Source organism: Pongo pygmaeus, chromosome 2, assembly GCF_028885625.2.
Source record: "Pongo pygmaeus isolate AG05252 chromosome 2, NHGRI_mPonPyg2-v2.0_pri, whole genome shotgun sequence".
Classification (NCBI taxonomy): domain Eukaryota; kingdom Metazoa; phylum Chordata; class Mammalia; order Primates; family Hominidae; genus Pongo; species Pongo pygmaeus.
Window position 1 is genome coordinate 110,864,306 of NC_085930.1, and position 21,079 is coordinate 110,885,384.

Below are 21,079 nucleotides of genomic sequence, written 5' to 3' on the forward strand. Positions count from 1 at the left end.
ACCCGCCGCGCACACGCACGCGTCGTTTTGCGGCCGCTGGCCTCTGATTGGCTGGGACGGCTGTGGGTGGGAGAAGCCGGGACGACTGGGTGAGCGTGCTGAGATCGGAAGCCGGTTGGCGTGTGAGAGATTTTCTCGCTCTAGGTAAGCGAAACAAGCTGGGGGACTGCGAGCCAGGGACTCGGGCCGCGGGGCGGGAAGAAGTGGGGCAGCGCTTGGCCAGGCCGAAAGGACTTTGGGGGTGGGGGCTGGGAGTCCGTGTCTGGAATGAGGGAGGAGAGGTGGAGTTGCCCGGACTCAGGCCCGGCCTCGAGCATGGGCGGATGAGAGGAGTCGGGAGCCGAGGCCTGGGGTCCTTCGGGTGAGGGGAGACGGAGCCAGCGAGGAGATGGAGCAGAAGCTTGTGGAGTGAGTTGCCGAGCGGGGAAGACTCGCTGATGGGGTGGTAATGAGAGACGGGGGCCAGGAGGGTATTGGCTGGGCCCGACGGCGGGGAGCGAGGAGCGGGAGCGTCCCCGGATCTTGGAACATTCTAAAGAGCGGGCTGAGCGGCGGGCGAGGCGGGGATAGGAGAGCGAGCGCGCTCCGGTCACGGAGTCCCGACAAGGTCACAGGAAGAGAGGCGGTGAGGAAGGTCGGGAGGTTGAGGGGAGGGCGTACTAGTAGAGGACCTTCCAGTCCTGGTCTTGCTTTTCTCCCCGACCTGGTGTTTCCTCCACCCTGGCAAAGTGATAAGGCCTAGGGCCCTGTGTAGTGCTTCTGTGACCGAATTAAATTTTTCTCCTGCCGAGCCGGCGGGTTAGAGATTACAAAGCACAACGTAAGGGCAGAATTAGGAGCAGCCGACATGATGCAGCAGTGATATTCGCCTTTGTCTTAAATTCCCGGAGTGGGAAGCAGCTATTTCCCTCTTCGGAGTAATCCCCACGACAGGGATCCCTGCTTCCGGGAAGTACAAAGGCACTTTCGAGTAAGACAGGTTTGGATGGAAAGTTCTAACAGGTTGAAGCGGTGACAACCTGGTCATGAAGCTCCAGCATGACACACATATTTGGAGTCCTGTATACTAGGAGTTCTCTTTGTGCACCAGAGTCACTTGAAGGGGCTTCTTAAAGATTCCTCCAGCTCTGCCCCAGACCACCTGAATCCGGATCTCCATGCTGGGGCCTTGGCAGCCATTTTAAACAAGCTGATGGGCGACTGATGCAAAATCAGTTTGAAGCCAGCGTTGCTTTAGATAGTAGTTCCCGTGACAAAATGACTGTGAAGAAAGATCCTTCATTCAGCCTGTTACGTCTCCTGAGGCTGGACGGCTCATCTTCCCTTAATGCCTCTTTAGGTTCCCTGTGGAAAGGTCTTCAGTCGTGTCTTACTAAGCGTACAGAATTAATTTGTGCTCTCCAAACTGACTTTAAATATCTGGTTACTGGTGCCTTTTTTAGCGTCTGTTCAACTTTCTGACAGAGATCTGGGACAACTACTGTGGGTGGATGAGAAAACGATAATGAAGGAAAGTCTGGCAGTGGGGTAGTGAAAAAAGTCTTTTCAAATCACAGTTGAAATTGTTAGATGAGTTAAGTCACTGAAGAAGATTCCGTTTAACTTAGGCATGACTTTTTCATATATTATCATTCAAAGAGAACAATGTGGGCTTCTGTTGAGTAATGGATTCTTATATTATCTAATCAGAATTCTTATCTGCAAATTTAATCTCATTTACATCAGCAGCATAAGATTGATGCTTTGGCAATATATTGTCAATCAAAAGAACCCAGGACTCTGTATCAGAAGAGCTGGATTCTAATCCTACCCCACCAGACATGTATTCCTTGTATTGAGCAATTCGTATAAGCCTCTCACAACCCTTTCCCCACCTGTAAAATAAGGCTGTTGGCTTGGATTATTCATCTGATTTGTTACTCTCAAATTATATGATTAGAACTTATTGTTCCTGATACTTAACCAGTTTTCAATTCAGGTGGCTATAAACCATGAATACTTTGGAAACTTCTACGTGGTAATTAGACAGTTATCAAAATTTTGTATTCAGAGAATACTTTAGATATGTACTATATGGGAATTATAATATTTTGACTACAGAATAACAACTGATATGTGTTGGATTTTTAATATTCATCTTTACTAATTTTATTCTGAAATGTACACATAAGGTATTCTGGAATCACAGACAGATTATCATTTGTCGTTTCAAGCAAATAATGACCATTTTGTTCCCCATACCCTGATTCTTACCGCAGGGGCTACTTTCTGAAACCCAGGTCAAATGCCCTATCCATACAAGCTTCAGAGTCTGTATCATAGATGAAGAACGGAGAAATAGATTTTCTTCTGTTCTTGATTTATATAGAGGAAAGAGACAACTAACCCCCTCCCTCCTGAAAGGAGGAAAAAAAAAACCAAAAACCTTTTGCTCCATTGACCTGTTGGAGAATTAGAGTCAACCAGATGTGAGATAATTATAAGAAAAACTACCAACTTTCTTGCTATTTTTTAAAAACCATTTATGTCCTGTTTTTGTTTGTTTGTTGGGCCCCTCAACAAGGGTTTTGCCTGTTGCCCGGGCTGGAGTGCAGTGGCTGGATCATGGCTCACCGCAACCTCCACCTTCCAGGCTCAAGCAGCCCTCCTGCCTCAGCCTCCTGAGGAGCTGGGACTACAGGTGTTCACCACCATGCCCGGCTACCAACTTTCTTGCTTTTAAAGACAATTCCCAAATGATTTTTTAGTTTAGAAATGATTCAGGCAAAAAAGGGGAAAACATGCTTTTATATCTGCAGAAGTTCCTAGTTTTTAAAAGTGGATTGTGGTATATAATAGTTTTGTCCCCTGTGTTGCAAGGAACTAAGACCTCAGGTTATTTCTGTTTTCATAGGTACAATATAAGAAACATAAAATAAATAAGCACTTAGGTACATACAGTTTGGCATTTTTCTTACTGATTAAACTCTACAAATCTGTATGATTGTTATTTTTTTCCACTCAGTATTCCTGAATAACCTAAGAATGCTTTCAGTTGTTGAGAAATGTAACTTCTAAATGTATGCAAGAAACATTTGTAGTGCACATATTATATATAGGGTATTGCACCAGCCAGTGGAGTTGGATACAAACAGAGCAGGTATTGGAGTCTGACTTCAAGGATTCTAGCAAAAGAAACAGACAAACTGGTGGTTATAAGGGTTATAAGGAAAGTACAAGGTCCTATGGGACTGCATAACCAAAGCACTTACAAACTTAAAGAGACAAAAATTTCTGAGAGGAGGTCAATTAAGATGTGAACCTGAGTCCAGTATGGTGGCGCCTAGTGGCGGTGTGAACTGTGAGGAGTTCGCCGAGTTCCAGGAATTACTCAAGGTGATGTGGACAATTGATGACAGACTAATACATTAATTAAACACTACGGTTCCAACAGCTTCCTTTGCAGGGAAAATTGATGCCAGCCAAACCTGTAAACAACTTTGAGTCTTTGATGGCAGCTCATGCCAGTAGGGACAGAGTCATAAAAAACTACATAGCCCAGACCTCAGCAGTAGTAAAAAACCTCTGAGAGGAGAGAGAAAAGAATTTGGACGATTTAATATTGTTAAAGCAACTCAGAAGAAAACAGACAAAGTTGAAATGGATGCAGTCAGAATGATAAATGACAGGAGCTGGAAGGAGTTTAATGAGTGCTGCTGAATTCACTTCAAGCCTCCAAAGAATGAATAAACAGAGATACTTTTTTTTTTTTTTTTAAAGGACCGGGTCATGTCATAAGAGCTAAGCATGACAAATGTCAACAGGGCGGGCTTCCTAGGATGAGTTCTGAGCCAATAGTCCAAGACCTTTTGTTGATTTCAGCCCCACTTAGCCAAGACCTCAAATATAAATAATTCTGATAATTATGGAGAAATCAACTGCTATTTTATACTGATTCTGTTAAAAAAAAAGTTTTGTAACTATTAAAATAATTTTCTGACTCAGTGTAAAAAAAGAAAAACCAAACCTGAAAAAAAAAATGGGAGGAGTTAGCTAGGAAAGAGTATCTGAAGGGGATGGAAAAGGAGGGAAACACTCACAAGTGGAGGAATCAGCTTGTGCAAAGGCTTGGAGGTATAGAGAGCATCTTAAAAATATTTAACGTGGTTAGAATGTGGGGTTGGGAAGGGAAATGAAAGGATTTGTGATAAACTTCCCCTTTGAGAAGGTCATGATTTTTTTTTTTTCTTTTTTAAAATTTGAGACAGGGTCTCTCTCTGTGGCCCAGGCTGGAGTGCAGTTGCACAATCTCGGCTCACTGCAACCTCTGCCTCTTGGGTTCAAACGATTCTCCTGCCTCAGCCTCCCAAGTACCTGGGATTTCAGGTGTGCACACCACCATGCCCAGTTAATTTTTGTATTTTTAGTAGAGATGGGGTTTCACCATGTTGTCCAGGCTGGTTTCGAACTCCTGACCTCAAGTGATCGCCCTCCTCGGCATCCCAAAGTGCTGGGATTACAGGCATGAGCCACTGCACCTGCCCGAGAAGTTTATGATTAGATATGAAGGCAACTAGTAAACATACTGACCTAAAATAAATACAGTGTTTAATCTCTCCATCCAGTCCATTTATGCAGTTTCTTCAAAGCCAGTCTCAAGTGTTTCTCCGTGAAACATACCAAACCTTCTTTAGCTAAAACACATCACTCTCTCTAAATTCAGACCTTGTCTGTGTTAGGCTGTTGACAATTAATCACACTGTGATTGAAACCACCGTTGCAAAATTATAACTGAGACAGTGAAAGAGATCTGACCTAGCCAAAAAAAGATGGAGCCAGGCATGATGGCTCACGTCTATAATCCTAGCACTTTGGGAGGCTGAGGCGGGCAAGTCACTTGGGGCCAGGAGTTTGAGACCAGGCTGGCCAACATGGCAAAACCCCATCTTTACTAAAAATACAAAAAAATTATCCAGGCATGGTGGTGCACGCCTGTTATCCCAGCTGTTAGGCTAAGGCACAAATCACTCAAACCTGGGAGGCAGAGGTTGCGGTGAGCCAAGATCGAGATCGTGCTCCAGCCTGGGTGACAACTAGACCCTGTCTCATAAAATAGAAATAGAAAAATAAAGCAAAGATGGTAACAGCCCTTTCCCAAAACAAACTCCCTTCTTGCTTGGGGACTAGACTGCCTTTGTAGGACTAATGAATTAGCCACAGATTAGAAATTATGGTTTAGGAGTTGTGCAGCTGGAAGTTATAAGATTCTAACCCTCCCTAAAATGCTCCTAAGATCAGTGCTTGAGATATTTTGCAGACTCTGCACTTGATAGACCAACTGGCACCACCCAGATCAATAAACTTGCTCATCTGATCTTATGTCCCCTACCTAGGAACTGACTCAGCACAAGAGGACAGCTTCAACTTACCATTTCATCTCCAACCCAACCAATCAGCACTCTATTCTCTGGCCTTCCCCCACCCACCAAATTATCCTTAAAAACTGATCCCTGAATGCTCCAAGAGACTGATTTGACTAATAATAAAACCCTGGTCTCCCACACAGCTGGCTTTGGGTGAATTGCTCTTTCTCTATTGCAATTCCCCTGTCTTGATAAATCAGCTCTGTCTAGTCAGCGGGCAAGATGAACCTGTTTGGCGGTTACATGATTTCTCTCTTTTTTTTTTTTTTTTTTAAAAACAACTAATTTTTGAACCATTAATTAATTTAGTGTTTATATTGTATTATTCAGATATATAGTGAGTATCTTGAGCCTTGAGCTTATTGAACCTTATATATAATAAAGCTCAGTGCTTAGGAGTTTATTCACTTAAGAAGTAATAGAGTACAAAAAGAAGGTCTAAGTCCAATCTAAATTTTCTTTTATTTAGCTAAGATTTTCTTCTATGTCAGATGACAGTTGTCCTCTTAATGAAGGTGAGGCTTATAGGGATGAATTCACTTTCTAAACTAAGCACACCACCCCCTCTGGAGTTGCATTTTTGTTGAGGACCTTAACTGCCACTGACTCCCCTTGAGTAGCAAGGTGTTGAATGAGAGGTACTTTTATCAAAGGGAGCATAATGCACATGAAAAACCCAGAAGTGAAAGTAAGATTTTATATGGGTGTTAGGATGGGCATAGACTTTTAAGTTTATTTTAATTGACACTAATTAGAGACTTGTATACTTGCACTATGCTTCAGCCCCTTATTTTATCTGTGAGTAAAGTTTATTGCAATTCAAAATAGTTCAGTGAAGAAAGTATACTTTGTTATTGTGGCTAAAATGAAATTGCGTTTGTTAATGCCTCATTGTGATAAAAGGGCTATTCACGGAGATGACTGTAAAGGAGGAAAGAGCCTTTGATCCCTGTGATAATGAAAATGAATCCTTTTTTTTTTTCCCCTATCCCCTTACTCATATGCTATCAGGCTAGATCTTGCCTTTGGGATACCATTTAAAGGAATTATAAAAAGAGGGTAGAGTTTTAAAGGGAAGCCTGGGGGTTATAAGGTATGTAAAGGAAGGCAGATCTGACGCTTAGAAGATAAGAAGACCCTGAGGGTAATTCAGTTTTGTGCTGCAGTGATGTTAAAAATGCTAATCATAGGGCCAGGTGTGGTAGCTCACGCCTGTAATCCCAACACTGTGGGAGGCAGGTGGATCACCTGAGGTCAGGAGTTCGAGACCAGCCTGGTCAAGATGGTGAAACCCCATCTCTACTAAAAATACAAAAAACATTAGCCAGGCATGGTGGCAGGCACTTCTAATCCCAGGTATTTGGGAGGCTGAGGCAGGAGAATCGCTTGAAGCTGGGAGGCAGAGGTTACAGTGAGCCAAGACCACGCCATTGCTCTCCAGCCTGGGCAACAAGAATGAAACTCCATCTCAAAAAAAAAAAAAGCTAATCATAAGCTGGCACAGTGGCTCACACCTGTAATCCCAGCAGTTTGGGAGGCTGAGGTGGTTGGATCACTTGAGGTCAGGAGTGAAACCCTGTCTCTAGAGAATACAAAAAAATTAGTCAGGCATGGTGGTGTGTGCCAAGTGGAGGTTGTAGTGAGCTGAGATCGTGCCACTGCACTCCACCCTGGGCAACAGAGCGAGACTCAGTCTCAAAAAAGAAAAAACTAATCATAGGTCATTAAAAAAATCTAAAAGCCTATGAAGGAGACATTTCTACCAATATTTAAAATAAAAGCTTTGTTCTTAAAATGAGTAAATAATGAGGTAGGTAGAAACTTTGGCTATTCAGAATAATCTTTTCCCCAGAGGTAACCACCATGGATAACAGATTACTGTAATAGATTGGAAACTAATCTGAAGTGAAAACTGAAGCAAGGAAGCATATTGGAATAAATAAATCAGCAGTTGAAAGCAATAAAGACTGCATTTAACTACACCAAAAAGTGCTAAGTAGGATTTCCAACGTGATATTGAAGGTTCAATAGGAGTTGTCAGTTTGGTTTGAGTAACTTAAAATGGTCAAGTTAAATAGTTGATTAAGGATGAAGATACCCAGAAAATTAGTAGCTACTATTTTAATTGATAAAAGTAACATCAATTTAAAATTTTTCACTATTTTTAATTAACATGGTGCTAAAAGTGAATGGGTTGCACGGGAGAAACGGCAAAACAATAGGGGGAATAAGTGTATACAACTCTCCCTTGAGGGTGACTATACATTAAAAATACAGTTAATTTCTAAAAATATTTTTTAACTTTAGGATTATGGATAACATGTACTAAGATTCTCATGGAAGTTAGGAATATTTTAAATACATCCAGATATTTAATAATGATCAGATGCTTTTAATTACAGAACCTCATAGAAATTCTTAGGGAGATTCTTCAAGCAATCACTATGTCAACAGACACAGGTGTTTCCCTTCCTTCATATGAGGAAGATCAGGGATCCAAACTTATTCGAAAAGCTAAAGAGGCACCATTCGTACCCGTTGGTAAGTTTGACTGACATTTTAGTAATCTTGAATATGGTAGAGCCGTGATAACTTGTTCATTGAGCGTATCCTGAAAGAATGTATTTTCCGTTTTTTTCTTATGTTGTTGAAATATGCTGAGATTGGCATGATATAAATCTCATCATAAAGATTCTTCTGTATGTATTCAGACTTTTTTTTTCTTTTTGGAGACAGGGTCTCTTTCACCTAGACTGAAATGCAGTGGGTCGATCATAGCTCACTGGCCCCACACCTCGACCTCTCAGGTTCTTGATCCTCCCACCTCAGCCTCCTAAGTAGCTGGGACCACAGGTGTGCACCACCATGCCCAGCGAATTTTTGTATTTTTGTATAGACACGGGGTTTTGCCATATTGCCTAGGCTAGTCTTGAACTTCTGGGCTCAAGCAATCCGCCCACCCTCAGCCTGGTGCTAGGATTATAGGTGTGAGCCACCACTCCAGCTCAGACTTCTTATTTTATTGAGTCTTATTTCAGTGAATAATGTTGTATTGGGGAACCTCCCAAGACCACCCTCAGGTTAGATGATTGGGCCAAGACTCATAAGACTCAAAAATGCTTGTTATAGTCATAGTTTATTACAGCAATGGGATATAGGTTAAAGTCAACAAAGACATATAGAATGAAGTCTAGGATAAACCAGACACAAAATTCTAGGTGTCTCCTTCCCAGGGAGTCCCACAGGGAGAGAGGGGGTGCATTTAATTCTTCAGTACTGATGTGATACGTGGCAATACATGCTAAGTCTTGCCATCCAGGGAAGCCCACCAAGCCTTGGTAACCAGGTTTTATTGAGGTGTCAGTAGTGACTGAAATTAGCTATTCAGTCTCCTATCCCCCAGAGGTCGGACTTGCAGGCATATTAAAATTAATTTAATATGCAGTTACAACAGATGAAAGGTGAAATTTATAATATGTAAATTAATCTTAAGAAAAAGTTCAAAAATTTTTAATTGTACAAAGAATTTTAAAATTACCTTTAATGCCACCATTTAGATATAACTATTGTTACCTTTTTGATGTACATATTTCTCCAGTTGTTTTTTCTTTTTTTATCTTCACAAATTCAGGATCATACTAAGATGCATATATGTATTACAATTTTTATCTCGTGTTTTTACCTATGTTATTCGAAACTCGACTTTTTTTTTCCCGAGAAGGAGTTTCGCTCTTGTTGCCCAGGCTGAAGTGCAGTGGCGCGATGTCGGCTCACTGCAACCTCCACCTCTTGCGTTCAAGCGATTCTTCTGCCTCAGCCTCCTGAGTAGCTAGAATTACAGGTGCCTGCCACCACACCAGCTAATTTCTTTGTGTTTTTAGTAGAGATGGGGATTTCATCATGTTGGCCAGGCTGGTCTCGAACTCCTGATCTCAGGTGATCCACCTACCTTGGCCTCCCAAAGTGCTGGGATTACAGGCGTGAGCCACCGTGTCTGGGCTAAAACTCCACTTTTTTTTTTGAAACGGAGTCTCGCTCTGTTGCCCAGGCTGGAGTGCAGTGGCAGGATCTTGGCTCACTGCAAGCTCTGCCTCCCGAGTTCACACCATTCTCCTGCCTCAGCCTCCTGAGTAGCTGGGACTACAGGTGACCGCCACCATGCCTGGCTAATTTTTTCTATCTTTTAGTAGAGACGGGGTTTCACCGTGTTAGCCAGGATGATCTCGATCTCCTGACCTCGTGATCCGCCCGCCTCAGCCTCCCAAAGTGCTGGGATTACAGGCATGAGCCACCGCGCCCGGCCAAAACTCCACTTTTAATGACTTAATTTATATGATATAAATTACTATTATATATAACATTATTATAATCCTCTTTGTAGAAATTTATGTGATTTCTAATTTTTCATTATTAACAATTAAACTACTGAGCATCCTTTTAGATGCTCTCCAAGAAGTTAAAGGACTTTGAAGTCTCTTGAAGGAATTTTTCTTCTGACCATATGATTAATAAGTTAGTTGCAAAAGTACATAAAACAGAAAGGTACCATGTCCTATGATCCCAATTCTGAAAGACAACAGCAGTCTACACAGCCTGTCAGTGTTTTCTTCTCCATGTGCTACCATAAACTATTATTTATAATTATTTTTAGGTGAAATATTTTTCTTTAGCCTTGTTCATTATCTTTTTATAACAATGCATATAGGAACATTTATATTTTTTAATAATTGAATCATTAATTTTGTAGATATACAATGTTTTGTAACAGTGATCTATAAAATTTTTTGGTTGTACATTCCCTCAGTAAAAAATAATTTGAGCACATACTTCCTGCCAGTGTGTTGTGTGTTTACCTATTTTTAAGTCATTTATAAGTACTTTTGTTCTTACACATTTGGTACATTATGAAATATGCAGAAAGACATTTCAAAAGGATAAGATACAAATATAAAATATTCTGCTCTTTAATGGGTTGTCATTTATACATATCCCGTCTTGGGAGTACATAAACCCTACACTGATTTAACCATTGCTCTATTGACGACATAGGAGTTGTTCCCATTATGTTGATTTTACAAACTGTTGGAAGAGTGTGTGTGTAAAAATTAAATATCCTTATATACTTAATTGTACCAAAACAATGATTTACACCAATAGGCTATGATGGGCTGGTTTTCTCATACTCTCAGTAGCACTAGATATTATCATTCTTTGAGCATCTTTTCATATGTATTGGTCATTCAGGCTTCTCTTCTGTGAATTAGCTTTTTTGTTTTTTTCTTTTTTGTTTTTGCTTTTGTTTCTGTTTTAACTAGATTGTCTTTTTCTAATTAAATTATAATTATGTATTTTAGGTGTTAATGTTTTCTTATATGTTGCAAGGTCTTCATGATCCTGGGATTACTTAGGTTCCTGTACTTCCTTATGTTGTCGATTTATCATTGAGATACTAATCTATCTGGAATTCATTTGTAGGTATGACATGAGGCAAAATCTAACTTTATACTTTTTCTGTATGGATACCTTAATTTTCTATCACAGTGATTTGGGTATCTGTTTTGCATTCTTTTTCCACTTATTTGAAATGTGAACTATGTCATATACTAAACATATGAGAGATTTGTTACTCAACTACTGTACGTATTTTGTTGCTTTGATCTGTCTGCTAGAAACTTAATGGTATGTTTAGATACCTCATAAGCCAGTACACTTTCACTATTCTACCTTCTCAAAAACAGCTTGCCTGTTTACTTTGAAATTAGCTTGTTAATTGCAGCTACTCAGGAGGCCAAGGCAGGAGGGTCACTTTAGCCCAGGAGTTCAGGGCTGTAGTGTATAATAGATCATGCCTGCGAATACCCACTGAACTCTAGTCTGGGAAACATAGGAAGACCCCGTGTCTAAAAAAAAAAGAGAGAAAAGAAAAAGAAATTGGCTTGCCCAATCCAAAACGGGGAAAAATGTCTCATTTTTACATTTGGATTACATTGAATTTATAAATTTGGAGAGAATGGAAATCTTAGAATGTGGTGCATCTGCTGATTTTCATTCAAACCTTTTGTGTCCTTAAATATAATTTTATTGTTTTCTCTAGGTCTAGAAGTTTAATTTCTCTAGATATGCTTTTTAATGTATTCATCAAAGTAATCTTTTTTCTTATTGGTTCTAGTTGTTTTTCTTTCTTTCTTTTGATATGGAGTCTTGCTCTGTCGCCCAGGCTGGAGTGCAGTGGCGCAATCTCAGCTTACTGCAACCTCCACCCCCCGGTTTCAAGCAATTCTTGTGCCTCAGCCTCCCGAGTAGCTAATATTACAGGCGCCTGCCACCATGCCTGGCTAATTTTTGTAGTTTTAGTAGAGACAGGGTTTTGCCATGTTGGCCAGGTTGGTCTCGAATTCCTGACCTCAAATGATCCACCTGCCTCGGCCTCCCAATGTACTGGGATTACAGGCGTGAGCCACTATGCATGGCCTCTAGTTGTGTTTCATTTGATTCTCTTGGATTTCCTATACACACAGTTAGATGATCTGCAAACCAGTAGTGTTTCTTTCTAAATTATGCCTATAGGTTTTTTTTAATGTGATTTAAAATTGTTTATGATATCCAGGCAACAACAGCAGTATTCACATGTATCCCTGTCTTATTCTGATCTTTAAAGGGAACTTTTTTTTTCTTATCTCTTTTTCATTTTTTAATAAAAAATAAGGCTGAGCACTTTGGCTCATTCCTGTAATCCCAGTGCTTTGCGGGGCTGAGGCAGGAGGATCACTTGAGCCTAGGAGTTCAAGACAGCCTGGGCAACACAGTGAGACCTGTCTCTACAAAAAAAAAATTTAAAAATTAGCTGGGCATGGTGCCACATGCCTGTAGGCCCAGCTACTTGGGAGGCTGAGATGGGAGGTTGCTTGTGCCTGGGAGGTCGAAGCTACGGTGAACCATGATCATGCCACTGCAGCCTGGGTGACAGAGCAAGACCCTGTCTCTAAATAAGTAAATAAATAGATAAAAATTAAAAATGGAATATTTTTAGTGTTTTAACACTAAGTACAATTTGTATTTGCTTTTGGTGTCTGAACTATATTCTAATTTACTTTTACTATTGAGATGTTCACATAGTTTCATCCTTCATGAATCTTAAGAGTTTTTTCTTTTTTTGTTCTTGTATGTTCTTCCAGTGAATTCTTTTTTTTTTTAATTTATTTTTTATTAACATTTTTTTTTTGTAGACACAGATCTCACTCTGTTGCCCAGGCTGGTCTCAAACCCTTGGCCTCAGGCAATCCTCCTGCCTCAGCCTCCCAAAGTGCTAGGATTACAGGGATGAGCCACTGCTCCTGGCCAGGATTTTCTTATGTAAAAGCAATGGTTAATTCCCAAAGTAGTCCAGGCATGGTGGTTCACACCTATAATCCCAGCACTTTGGGAGGCTGAGGCAGGCGGATCATGAGGTCAGGAGTTCGAGACCAGCCTGACCAATGTGGCGAAACCCCATCTCTACTAAAAATACAAAAATTAGCCGGGTGTGGTTGGCACATGCCTGTAATCCCAGCTACTCGGGAAGCTGAGGCAGGAGAATCACTTGAACTCAGGAGTTGGAGGTTGCAGTGAGCGGAGATTGCACCACTGCACTCCAGCCTGGGCGACAGAACAAGACTCCATGTCAAAAAAAAAAAAAAATCCCACAGTAAAAACCTAATGATCATGGTTGATAATATTATTCTAATACATTTTTAAAGTTGATAAGCTAGTATTTGGTTTAGGAATTTTATATCTATGTTTATAATTTATATTGCTTTGTAATTCTTTTCTCATGGCTTTTTTTTTTTTTTTTTTTTTTTTGAGACAGTCTCACTCTGTCGCCCAGGCTGGAGTGCAATGGCATGATCTCGGCTCACTGCAGCCTCTGCCTTCTGGGTTCAAGTGATTCTCCTGCCTCAGCCTCCTGAGTAGCTGGGACTACTCTCGCCACCACACCAGGCTGATTTTCGTGTTTTTAGTAGAGACGAGGTTTCACCATTTTGGCCGGGCTAGTCTTGAACTCCTGTTTTCAAGTGATTCACCTGCCTCAGCCTCCCGAAGTGCTTGGATTACAGGTGTGAGCCACCGCACCCAGCCTCTCATGTTATCTTAATTTTGTTTTGGTATCAGGGATTTGTTTTCTTGGGAAATATATTGGAAAAAAATGTATTGCTATGTTTTTAATGCCCTGGAATACTTTAAATAACATGAATTGAGAATGCCCTTATAATTTTTATTAGACCTTGTTAATGAAACTATTGGGGTCTTTATCTTTTGGGGATAAAGCATGGATTGCCCATTTAATTCTTTCTATGGTTATTGGTATAGAAAGGTTTTCTACAACTTCTTGAATCAAATTTAGGAATTTGTGTTTTCCTCGGAAATCATTCATTTCACCTAGATTTTCAAATTTAATTGGCAAAGAGCAATCATCTCTTATTTTTAAAAATCTCTTTACCACTTGTGATTATATCCACTTTCTCATTCCTAATGTCGTGTATTTATTTTCTCTTTGATCAGACTTCCTAGAGATTTTACAATTTTATTTGTTCTAAGAACCAGTACTGTTTTTATTTTTCAAATAATGTTTGATAGTTTCCTAATCTCTCAGTTTTTACTTTAATCTCCAAATCTAGTTATTGGTGCTCAGCTTCTCAGTGGTTAGAGGGCGGGTATGTGTGTGGCTGTTTTATGTTTTGACTGCTAAGTTTTGGCCTTATGGTAGTCGTCCAGGAAGAAAGCCTTTTTGGAAGTTGGAATTTTCTTCGTGGCCTAATAAATGATTGGTTTTGTCAGAGCTTCATAGACATGTGAAAGAGTGTGGGATCTCTGTTTTAAATTAAAATATTAAATTTTATTTATTTTTAAGAATTTAAGATTATTTAATGGTGCCATTCAATTCTGTAGCTTTAGTTTGGGGCTTCTTATTCTGTTGTTTTCTGAAAGAGACAGATTTTCCCATTTTGTTATCTTCTAATAGAGCTGATCTTGTGTTCCTAACAATTTTTGCTTCATTTATTTTGCTGCTATATTAGATTATTTTAAAGTTTTATGACTATTTAAAAATTTATATATATATATATATATATTTTTTTTTTTTTTTTGAGATGGAGTCTCACTCTGTCGCACAGGCTGGAGTGCAGTGGCATGATCTTGGCTCACTGCAACCTCCGCCTCCCAAGTTCAAGCATTCTCCTGCCTCAGCCTCCCGAGTAGCTGGGATTTATTTGACTGGATATTTTCCTCTAGGTTTTTGTATCAGTACCTGGGTGGCAGCTTGAGAAAGAGCCCTCCTGTAGTTCCAGTTATTAGGGAGGCTGAGCCAAGAAGATCACCTGTGCCCAGGAGTTCAAGGCTGCAGTGAGCTATGATTGTGCAGCTGCACTCCAGCCTGGGCAACAGAGCAAGACCCCATCTCTTAAAAAATAAAATAATAAATCTTAAAAAGAAAACATGTAAGGTCATGTCCTGAATGCTTTTGCCCTCAAAATGAATGAGAGTTTGGCTCTGTATAGAACTCTAGGATCATAATCCTTTTTACTGAAACTAATATTGCTCTATTCTTTTCCTTTATTTACTTCTTCCCAGTACAGTATCCCAAAGTTTGAAATATTCAGGCAATGTTTCTCAGTGGTAGTAATGTGTAGGATTGTCTCTGGTATATTAACTGATTACCTTGAGGGAGGGAAATAGGACAGAGAGGAAATGGAATAAATTCATTCTCTAGGTCAAGACCTTTGGCACACTTTTGTTCTGATAATCATAATCTAGGTTCCTGTTAATTCCCTAGCACTCTTTTAAAGGAGTTTATCTACTGGCCCCACAAACCCACATTTTTAAAGATAATCCTGACTTTCTGGATCTGCTATTGTTTGCTTAAAGATTTTTGGTTTTGACGGGGGAAAACATGAAAAACTCAATTTGTATGTTAGCTAATTAATGATCTGATAAAGAAGCCTCATAAAAATAATAGAATGTACATTCATTGATGGTAAAGTCATCTTGGTCCCTTCTCCTCATGCATCTGACATACTTGTTACTTTGTTTTACAGGAATAGCAGGTTTTGCAGCAATTGTTGCATATGGATTATACAAACTGAAGAGCAGGGGAAATACTAAAATGTCCATTCATCTGATCCACATGCGTGTGGCAGCCCAAGGCTTTGTTGTAGGAGCAATGACTGTTGGTAGGTTCCTATAGGAAATTTCAAATTTTCGTTCCTTATTGAGGTATTTCTTTACAAACAAAATAGGTAAATATTTTTAGCTGACCTTTTAGCAGTTTGAGAATATCACTTATATTCATTTTCATGTAAAAAATGAATTAATGAAGATAATTCAAGTAGTGACATAGTTTTTCTATAATATATTCTAAGATTTTAAAGAAAAAAAAATCTTGTCAATCACTGAGTTTATAATTTCTTTGAAGAGCCTAGACATGTAAATGGGGTTGGTAGTAACATCTGTTATCTGGGAGAGACATACAATTGCTATTTTATTGTATTTTTAAAGGAGAGATTCTTAAAGTGTTGGTATTACATGCTGCTTCTGTTGGCTTTATAATTCATTGACTTTATCTGGTATTATGTAGCAAGAGTGATTCCTTTCAAAGTTACCAGATAAATATTGATTGTTTTTTAAAAGAAATATTGTAACATGTGAAGTAGCCATACCAGCCCTTTGCTACTTGGGAAACTACTGTATGTAACAAGAGTTTTAGAGATTTAAGATGTTTAAGAAGGCAAGAGTATAAGCTTCCTAGGGTCTTGTTCCCCTTGTAAATATTCCATGCTAGCAGTGGTGCTACTTTCAGCTATTTTATGTACTGGTTTTTATTTTTGAATATTTAAGAAAATATTGAAATGCTTAACTAGCATTCTTTTTCTTTAGGTATGGGCTATTCCATGTATCGGGAATTCTGGGCAAAACCTAAGCCTTAGAAGAAGAGATGCTGTCTTGGTCTTGTTGGAGGAGCTTGCTTTAGTTAGACGTCTCATTATTGAAGTTACCTATTATTGTTGGAAATAAACTAATTTGTATGGGTTTAGATGGTAACGTGGCATTTTGAATATTGGCTTCCTTTCTTGCAGGCTTGATTTGCCTGGTGACCGAATTACTAGTGACTAGTTTACTAACTAGGTCATTCAGGGAAGTCAGATTAACTTAAACATGTCACCTAAATGCACTTGATAGTGTCGAAATGTCCACCTTCTTAAATTTTTAAGATGAACTTAGTTCTAAAGAAGATAACAGGCCAATCCTGAAGGTACTCCCAGTTTGCTGCAGAATCTCACATATTTTGGATGTTGTATAAGAGTCCTATTTGCCCCAGTTAATTCAACTTTTGTCTGCCTGTTTTGTGGACTGGCTGGCTCTGTTAGAACTCTGTCCAAAAAGTGCATGGAATATAACCTGTAAAGCTTCCTACAATTGACAATATATATGCATGTGTTTAAACCAAATCCAGAAAGCTTAAACAATAGAGCTGCATAATAGTAGTATTTATTAAAGAATCACAATTGTAAACATGAGAATAATTTAAGGATTCTAGTTTAGTTTTTTGTAATTGCAAAATATATTTTTGCTGCTGATATATTAGAATAATTTTTAAATGTCATCTTGAAATAGAAATATGTATTTTAAGCACTCATGCAAAGGTAAATGAACCGTCTTTAAATGTGTGTGTTGCTTATTTTTTCCATAAGAATTGTAAACATTGAACTGAACAAATTACCTGTAATGGATTTGATTAATGACTTATGAGCAAGCTGGTTTGGCCAGACAGTATACCCAAACTTTTATATAATATACAGAAGGCTATTACACTTGTGAAATTCTCTTGTCTAATCTGAATTTACAGTCCATGGCGATAACATGGTATATGTATTGTTATTAAAGTAAGTGACCCATGTCAAATGTCTTGTATTTATTTCATGAGGAAAAGCTTTCTGTAGAGGAACAAATTTGAGAACAAGTTTCAGGAAATTGTCTTTTTTGTTGTTGTTCTCTAATGTTCTGCTTTCTGTTTTGACGATTTTAAAAATATTTTACTCTATGGTGTGTTTTATTTCCTTTCCTTTTGTGGGTAATTTTTGTTCTATTGATTATCCATATAAATTTTTTTTTTTTTGAGATGGAATTATTCTCTGTCGCCTAGGCTGGAGTGCAGTGGCACAATCTTGGCTGACTGCAACTTCCACCCCCCGCGTTCCAGTGATTCTCCTGCCTCAGCCTCCCGAGTAGCTGTGATTACAGGCATGCACCAACACGCCTGGCTAATTTTTGTATATTTAGTAGAGATGAGGTTTCACCATGTTGGCCAGGCTGATCTTGAACTCCTGACCTCAGGTTATCCACCTGCCTTGGCCTCCCAAAGTGCTAGGATTACAGGCGTGAGCCACCACGCCCAGTTGATTATCCATATAATTATAACACTCTTCTATTTATTTTCAGTCACCAATAATATCTTTTGAGCAATATTTAAGCCTAGCATATTTCTTCCTTCCCTCCTCTACTAACCAGTTCTGGTCAATAATATTATTGGATTTTACTCTTATACTGTTTGTTTGTGTGTGTGTGTGTGTGTGTTTGTTTGTTTGTTTTGAGACAGAGTCTTGCTCTGTTGCTGAGGCTGGCGTACAGTGGCATGATGTGAGCTCACGGCACCCTCCACCTCCTAGCTTCAAGCGATCCTGATGCTTCAACCTCCCGAGTAGCTGGGATTACAGGCATGCGCCACCATGCCGGGCTAATTTTTGTATTTTTAGTAAAGGTGAGGTTTCACCATGTTGGGATGATCTCGAACTCCTGGCTTTGAGAGATCTGTCTGCCTCAGCCTCCCAAAGTGCTGGGATTACAGGCATAATCCACCACACCTGACCTACTTTTGATATTTCATTGAGATGTTAGAGTCCATGGCTTAATGTTGGACGTTATTGGAGTGTTGGTGTGTGTGATTGCTTCCATGCGTCTCCTCCAGTTGCCTGAGGGCATGATGGCCTTTCTCATCCAAAGCACATGGTACACATAAGTGTTCAGCGTTTGTCGAATTAATTAGAATTAAAAGGTTTGGGGCTTCTACATTCAGGATCCTGTCCCTAGAAGGTACGTATTTCTAGTTAATGAACAACAGTGACATCTGGTGGTAAGAGTTGGAATTTGACTCCACACTTAAAAGCCCCCTAAATACACTCGACTTCTGAATCACACAGACACATTTTTGGAGTGGAAGGAGTATCGGTCATGTAGGCCATGTCTCTTGCCTCACAGATGAGGAACTGCTGCTCAGTGTCAGGGACTTGAAATTTAGGCTGTATCCCCATGTACATCTATAGTTTTATCATAACTACCAGACCAGAACAACACTGAATGAACATAAAGTATTTTAAAGTTGTCGTGTCAGAGTGGAACTGCCAAATATTATTTATACACTTGGTCCCATTTGAAAGCTGTTTGAATAGAATAGGGAAATTTGAGAGAGGCAGCTGGGACATGCACCCTGACTGGTTTGCTACTTTTATCAGTGAATGATTTACCTGATACGAGTTCATGGAAGAACTAACACTGCTCATACAATCTAGTTTCCTTGCCTGCTTCCCCCTTAGTCACTGAATGAAGCAAAAGAAAGAATTTGTTTTTAGCAAGAAAAAAGTTAGAAAAATTTCCCCCTAAATTCAGCAGTAATAAGTGAGTCTACGGTGGAGGCCGGAGTCCAGTTGATCCCCTCAGAGGAACCTAAGAACAGGTCCTTGCAGTAGTATTCTGAGCTTCTTACATTGTTGGTGTTAGGTCTTCTCCTATCCTGAATGCAATTCTGAAGTGTTAGGACTGGCAAATTTTGCCATCACATCTTTTGAGTTATGGTCCTTACCTAATCTCACCTTGTCTACAAGCCTATCTATTGTCTTCCCCACAGTGCCTCTTCCTAGCTCACTCGTTTCTGTCAATGATATCCCCATCTCCCGCTGTCATCCCCTGAGCTCAAACCTCCTGGGCTCAAGCGATCTTCCCAACACAGCTCCCCAGGTAGTTGGACTACGGGCATGGGCTGCCACACCCAGCTGATACTTGTATTTTTTGTAGAGATGGGGTTTCACCATGTTGGTCAGGCTGGTCTCAACCTCCTGAGCCCAGGTGATCTGCCTGCCTCAGCCTCCCAAAGTGCTGGGGTTACAGGCGTGAGCCACTGTGCCTGGCTTATATATATGTATTTTTAAATTGAGAATGGGTCTTGCTCTGTCGCCCAGGCTGGAGTGCAGTGGCATGATCATAACTCACTGCAGCTCTGTCTCCTGAGCTCAAGCAATTCTGCCTCAGCCTCCCGAGTAGCTGGAACTATAGGCGCACACCGCCATACCTAGCTAATTGTTTCAGCCTTTATAGAAAGGAAGCTGAAGAGATTCCCACATACAAATGGTCTTTACTATGTAAGTGGTAAATTAAATACTATTAAGTGCACAAGGCATTGGGGACCTAGTTAATGAGATAAATGAATATTTACTAGGATCAGGTGACTCACCCAAATGTTTTGAAAGACTATGATGTGAGCCAAGAATGGAATTGAGAAATTTGAGGATAAAATAAATATATTAGCAACCTTGTGCTGAAGGCTTGGTGGAGAGCCAGGGTAGATCTCATCTATCAGAGAGGTCCCTTGGAGCTAAGAATTGACGAATCTTGGCAGAACACTGAGTTTTCTAATAAAGTCAACATATGATGAGTGGGACCACATCTATACAAACACATCTTAGACAAAATAGTTCCGTGGATAAAATAAGATTGACTGTAGCCAAATGGTGTTAAGCTAAACACAAAATGTGCTGGAGGACTCTGGGAGGCTAGTAGCTACCAAAGTCCAAATCCATGGCAAGTTGTACAGGCAGAACTTCCAGCACAAAGGGGTTGAACCTGGAGAAAATGAACAATTTTTATCTATGTAGGGCTCCTGATTGTGAAGTGGAATAATTTAATAAGGCTTAACCCTGGGCCAAAAATATCCTCTAAGCAGTTTGTTTCTGTTTGTTCTGAATCCATGCTCACAATATCTTTCTGATGACTCTTTTGGCTTTGTGGGTGCCTGATGCTGGGAAGGGAGAGTCTCTGGACATGGGTCCCAACCCACAGATATAAACAAGAGACTTAGTGTTCCTGGTTTATATGTCAGTTACACGTGACTGGTGTAAGTCTAGCCCCAAGAGATACTCATGGTATAATGACCAAATTGGATTTGGGGCCTGCAAAGCTGAGATCTAGAATGAGAGCTGTGAAATGGAGAGAGCCAAATGAGGCCTTGGTTTTAAGCTGTAGCAGAACTTACTTCCATTACCAGACAAAACAGCTAAATCTGTAGTAATTAATATATATGACTACTAAAATAATGAAGATAACTGAAGAGAATTTCACATTTTACAAAGCACTTTCATGACCTATTTGATTATCATGATAATAAAGGTACTATTACTGTTTTAAGAAGAAAGTTGAGGTTTGTGACCTGACTAATGTTGGAGTCAAAACTCAGGTATTCCCTCTGCCTCTGCCCCTGCCCCTGCCCCTGCCTCTGCCTCTCCCCTTTCTTTGGTCTCCCTCTACTTCTTTCTTCGGTCTCCCTCTACTTCTTTCTTCGGTCTCCCTCTGTTGCCGAGGCTGGACTGTACTGCCGT

The 21,079-nt window shown here is 40.0% G+C and overlaps 1 protein-coding gene and 1 pseudogene across 2 annotated transcripts; both read left to right on the top strand.

The window, feature by feature from the left end:
- Positions 1 to 4: 4 nt before the first annotated feature.
- HIGD1A (HIG1 hypoxia inducible domain family member 1A) lies at positions 5 to 17,336 on the top strand. 2 transcript variants are annotated; one of them, XM_054481198.2, is made up of 4 exons: positions 5 to 144; positions 7,805 to 7,943; positions 15,473 to 15,607; positions 16,311 to 17,336. In XM_054481198.2, exons 2-4 carry the CDS (start codon positions 7,847 to 7,849, stop codon positions 16,358 to 16,360), a joined length of 282 nt encoding a protein of 93 aa, XP_054337173.1. In that variant the 5' UTR covers positions 5 to 144; positions 7,805 to 7,846; the 3' UTR covers positions 16,361 to 17,336. The 2 variants fall into 2 exon arrangements, with proteins under 2 accessions (XP_054337173.1, XP_054337174.1); XM_054481199.2 differs by having other exon boundaries at positions 138 to 408.
- On the top strand, positions 417 to 7,798 carry LOC129033136 (protein MIX23-like; annotated as a pseudogene).
- Positions 17,337 to 21,079: the final 3,743 nt, after the last annotated feature.

Excerpts from the sequence above, each read along its gene's own strand:
- HIGD1A (XM_054481198.2), top strand. The coding sequence starts at position 7,847 with ATGTCAACAGACACAGGTGTTTCCCTTCCTTCATATGAGGAAGATCAG. Across the intron at positions 7,944-15,472 it reads GGCACCATTCGTACCCGTTG|GAATAGCAGGTTTTGCAGCA; the intron begins GTAAGTTTGACT and ends TTTGTTTTACAG. Across the intron at positions 15,608-16,310 it reads TGTAGGAGCAATGACTGTTG|GTATGGGCTATTCCATGTAT; the intron begins GTAGGTTCCTAT and ends CTTTTTCTTTAG.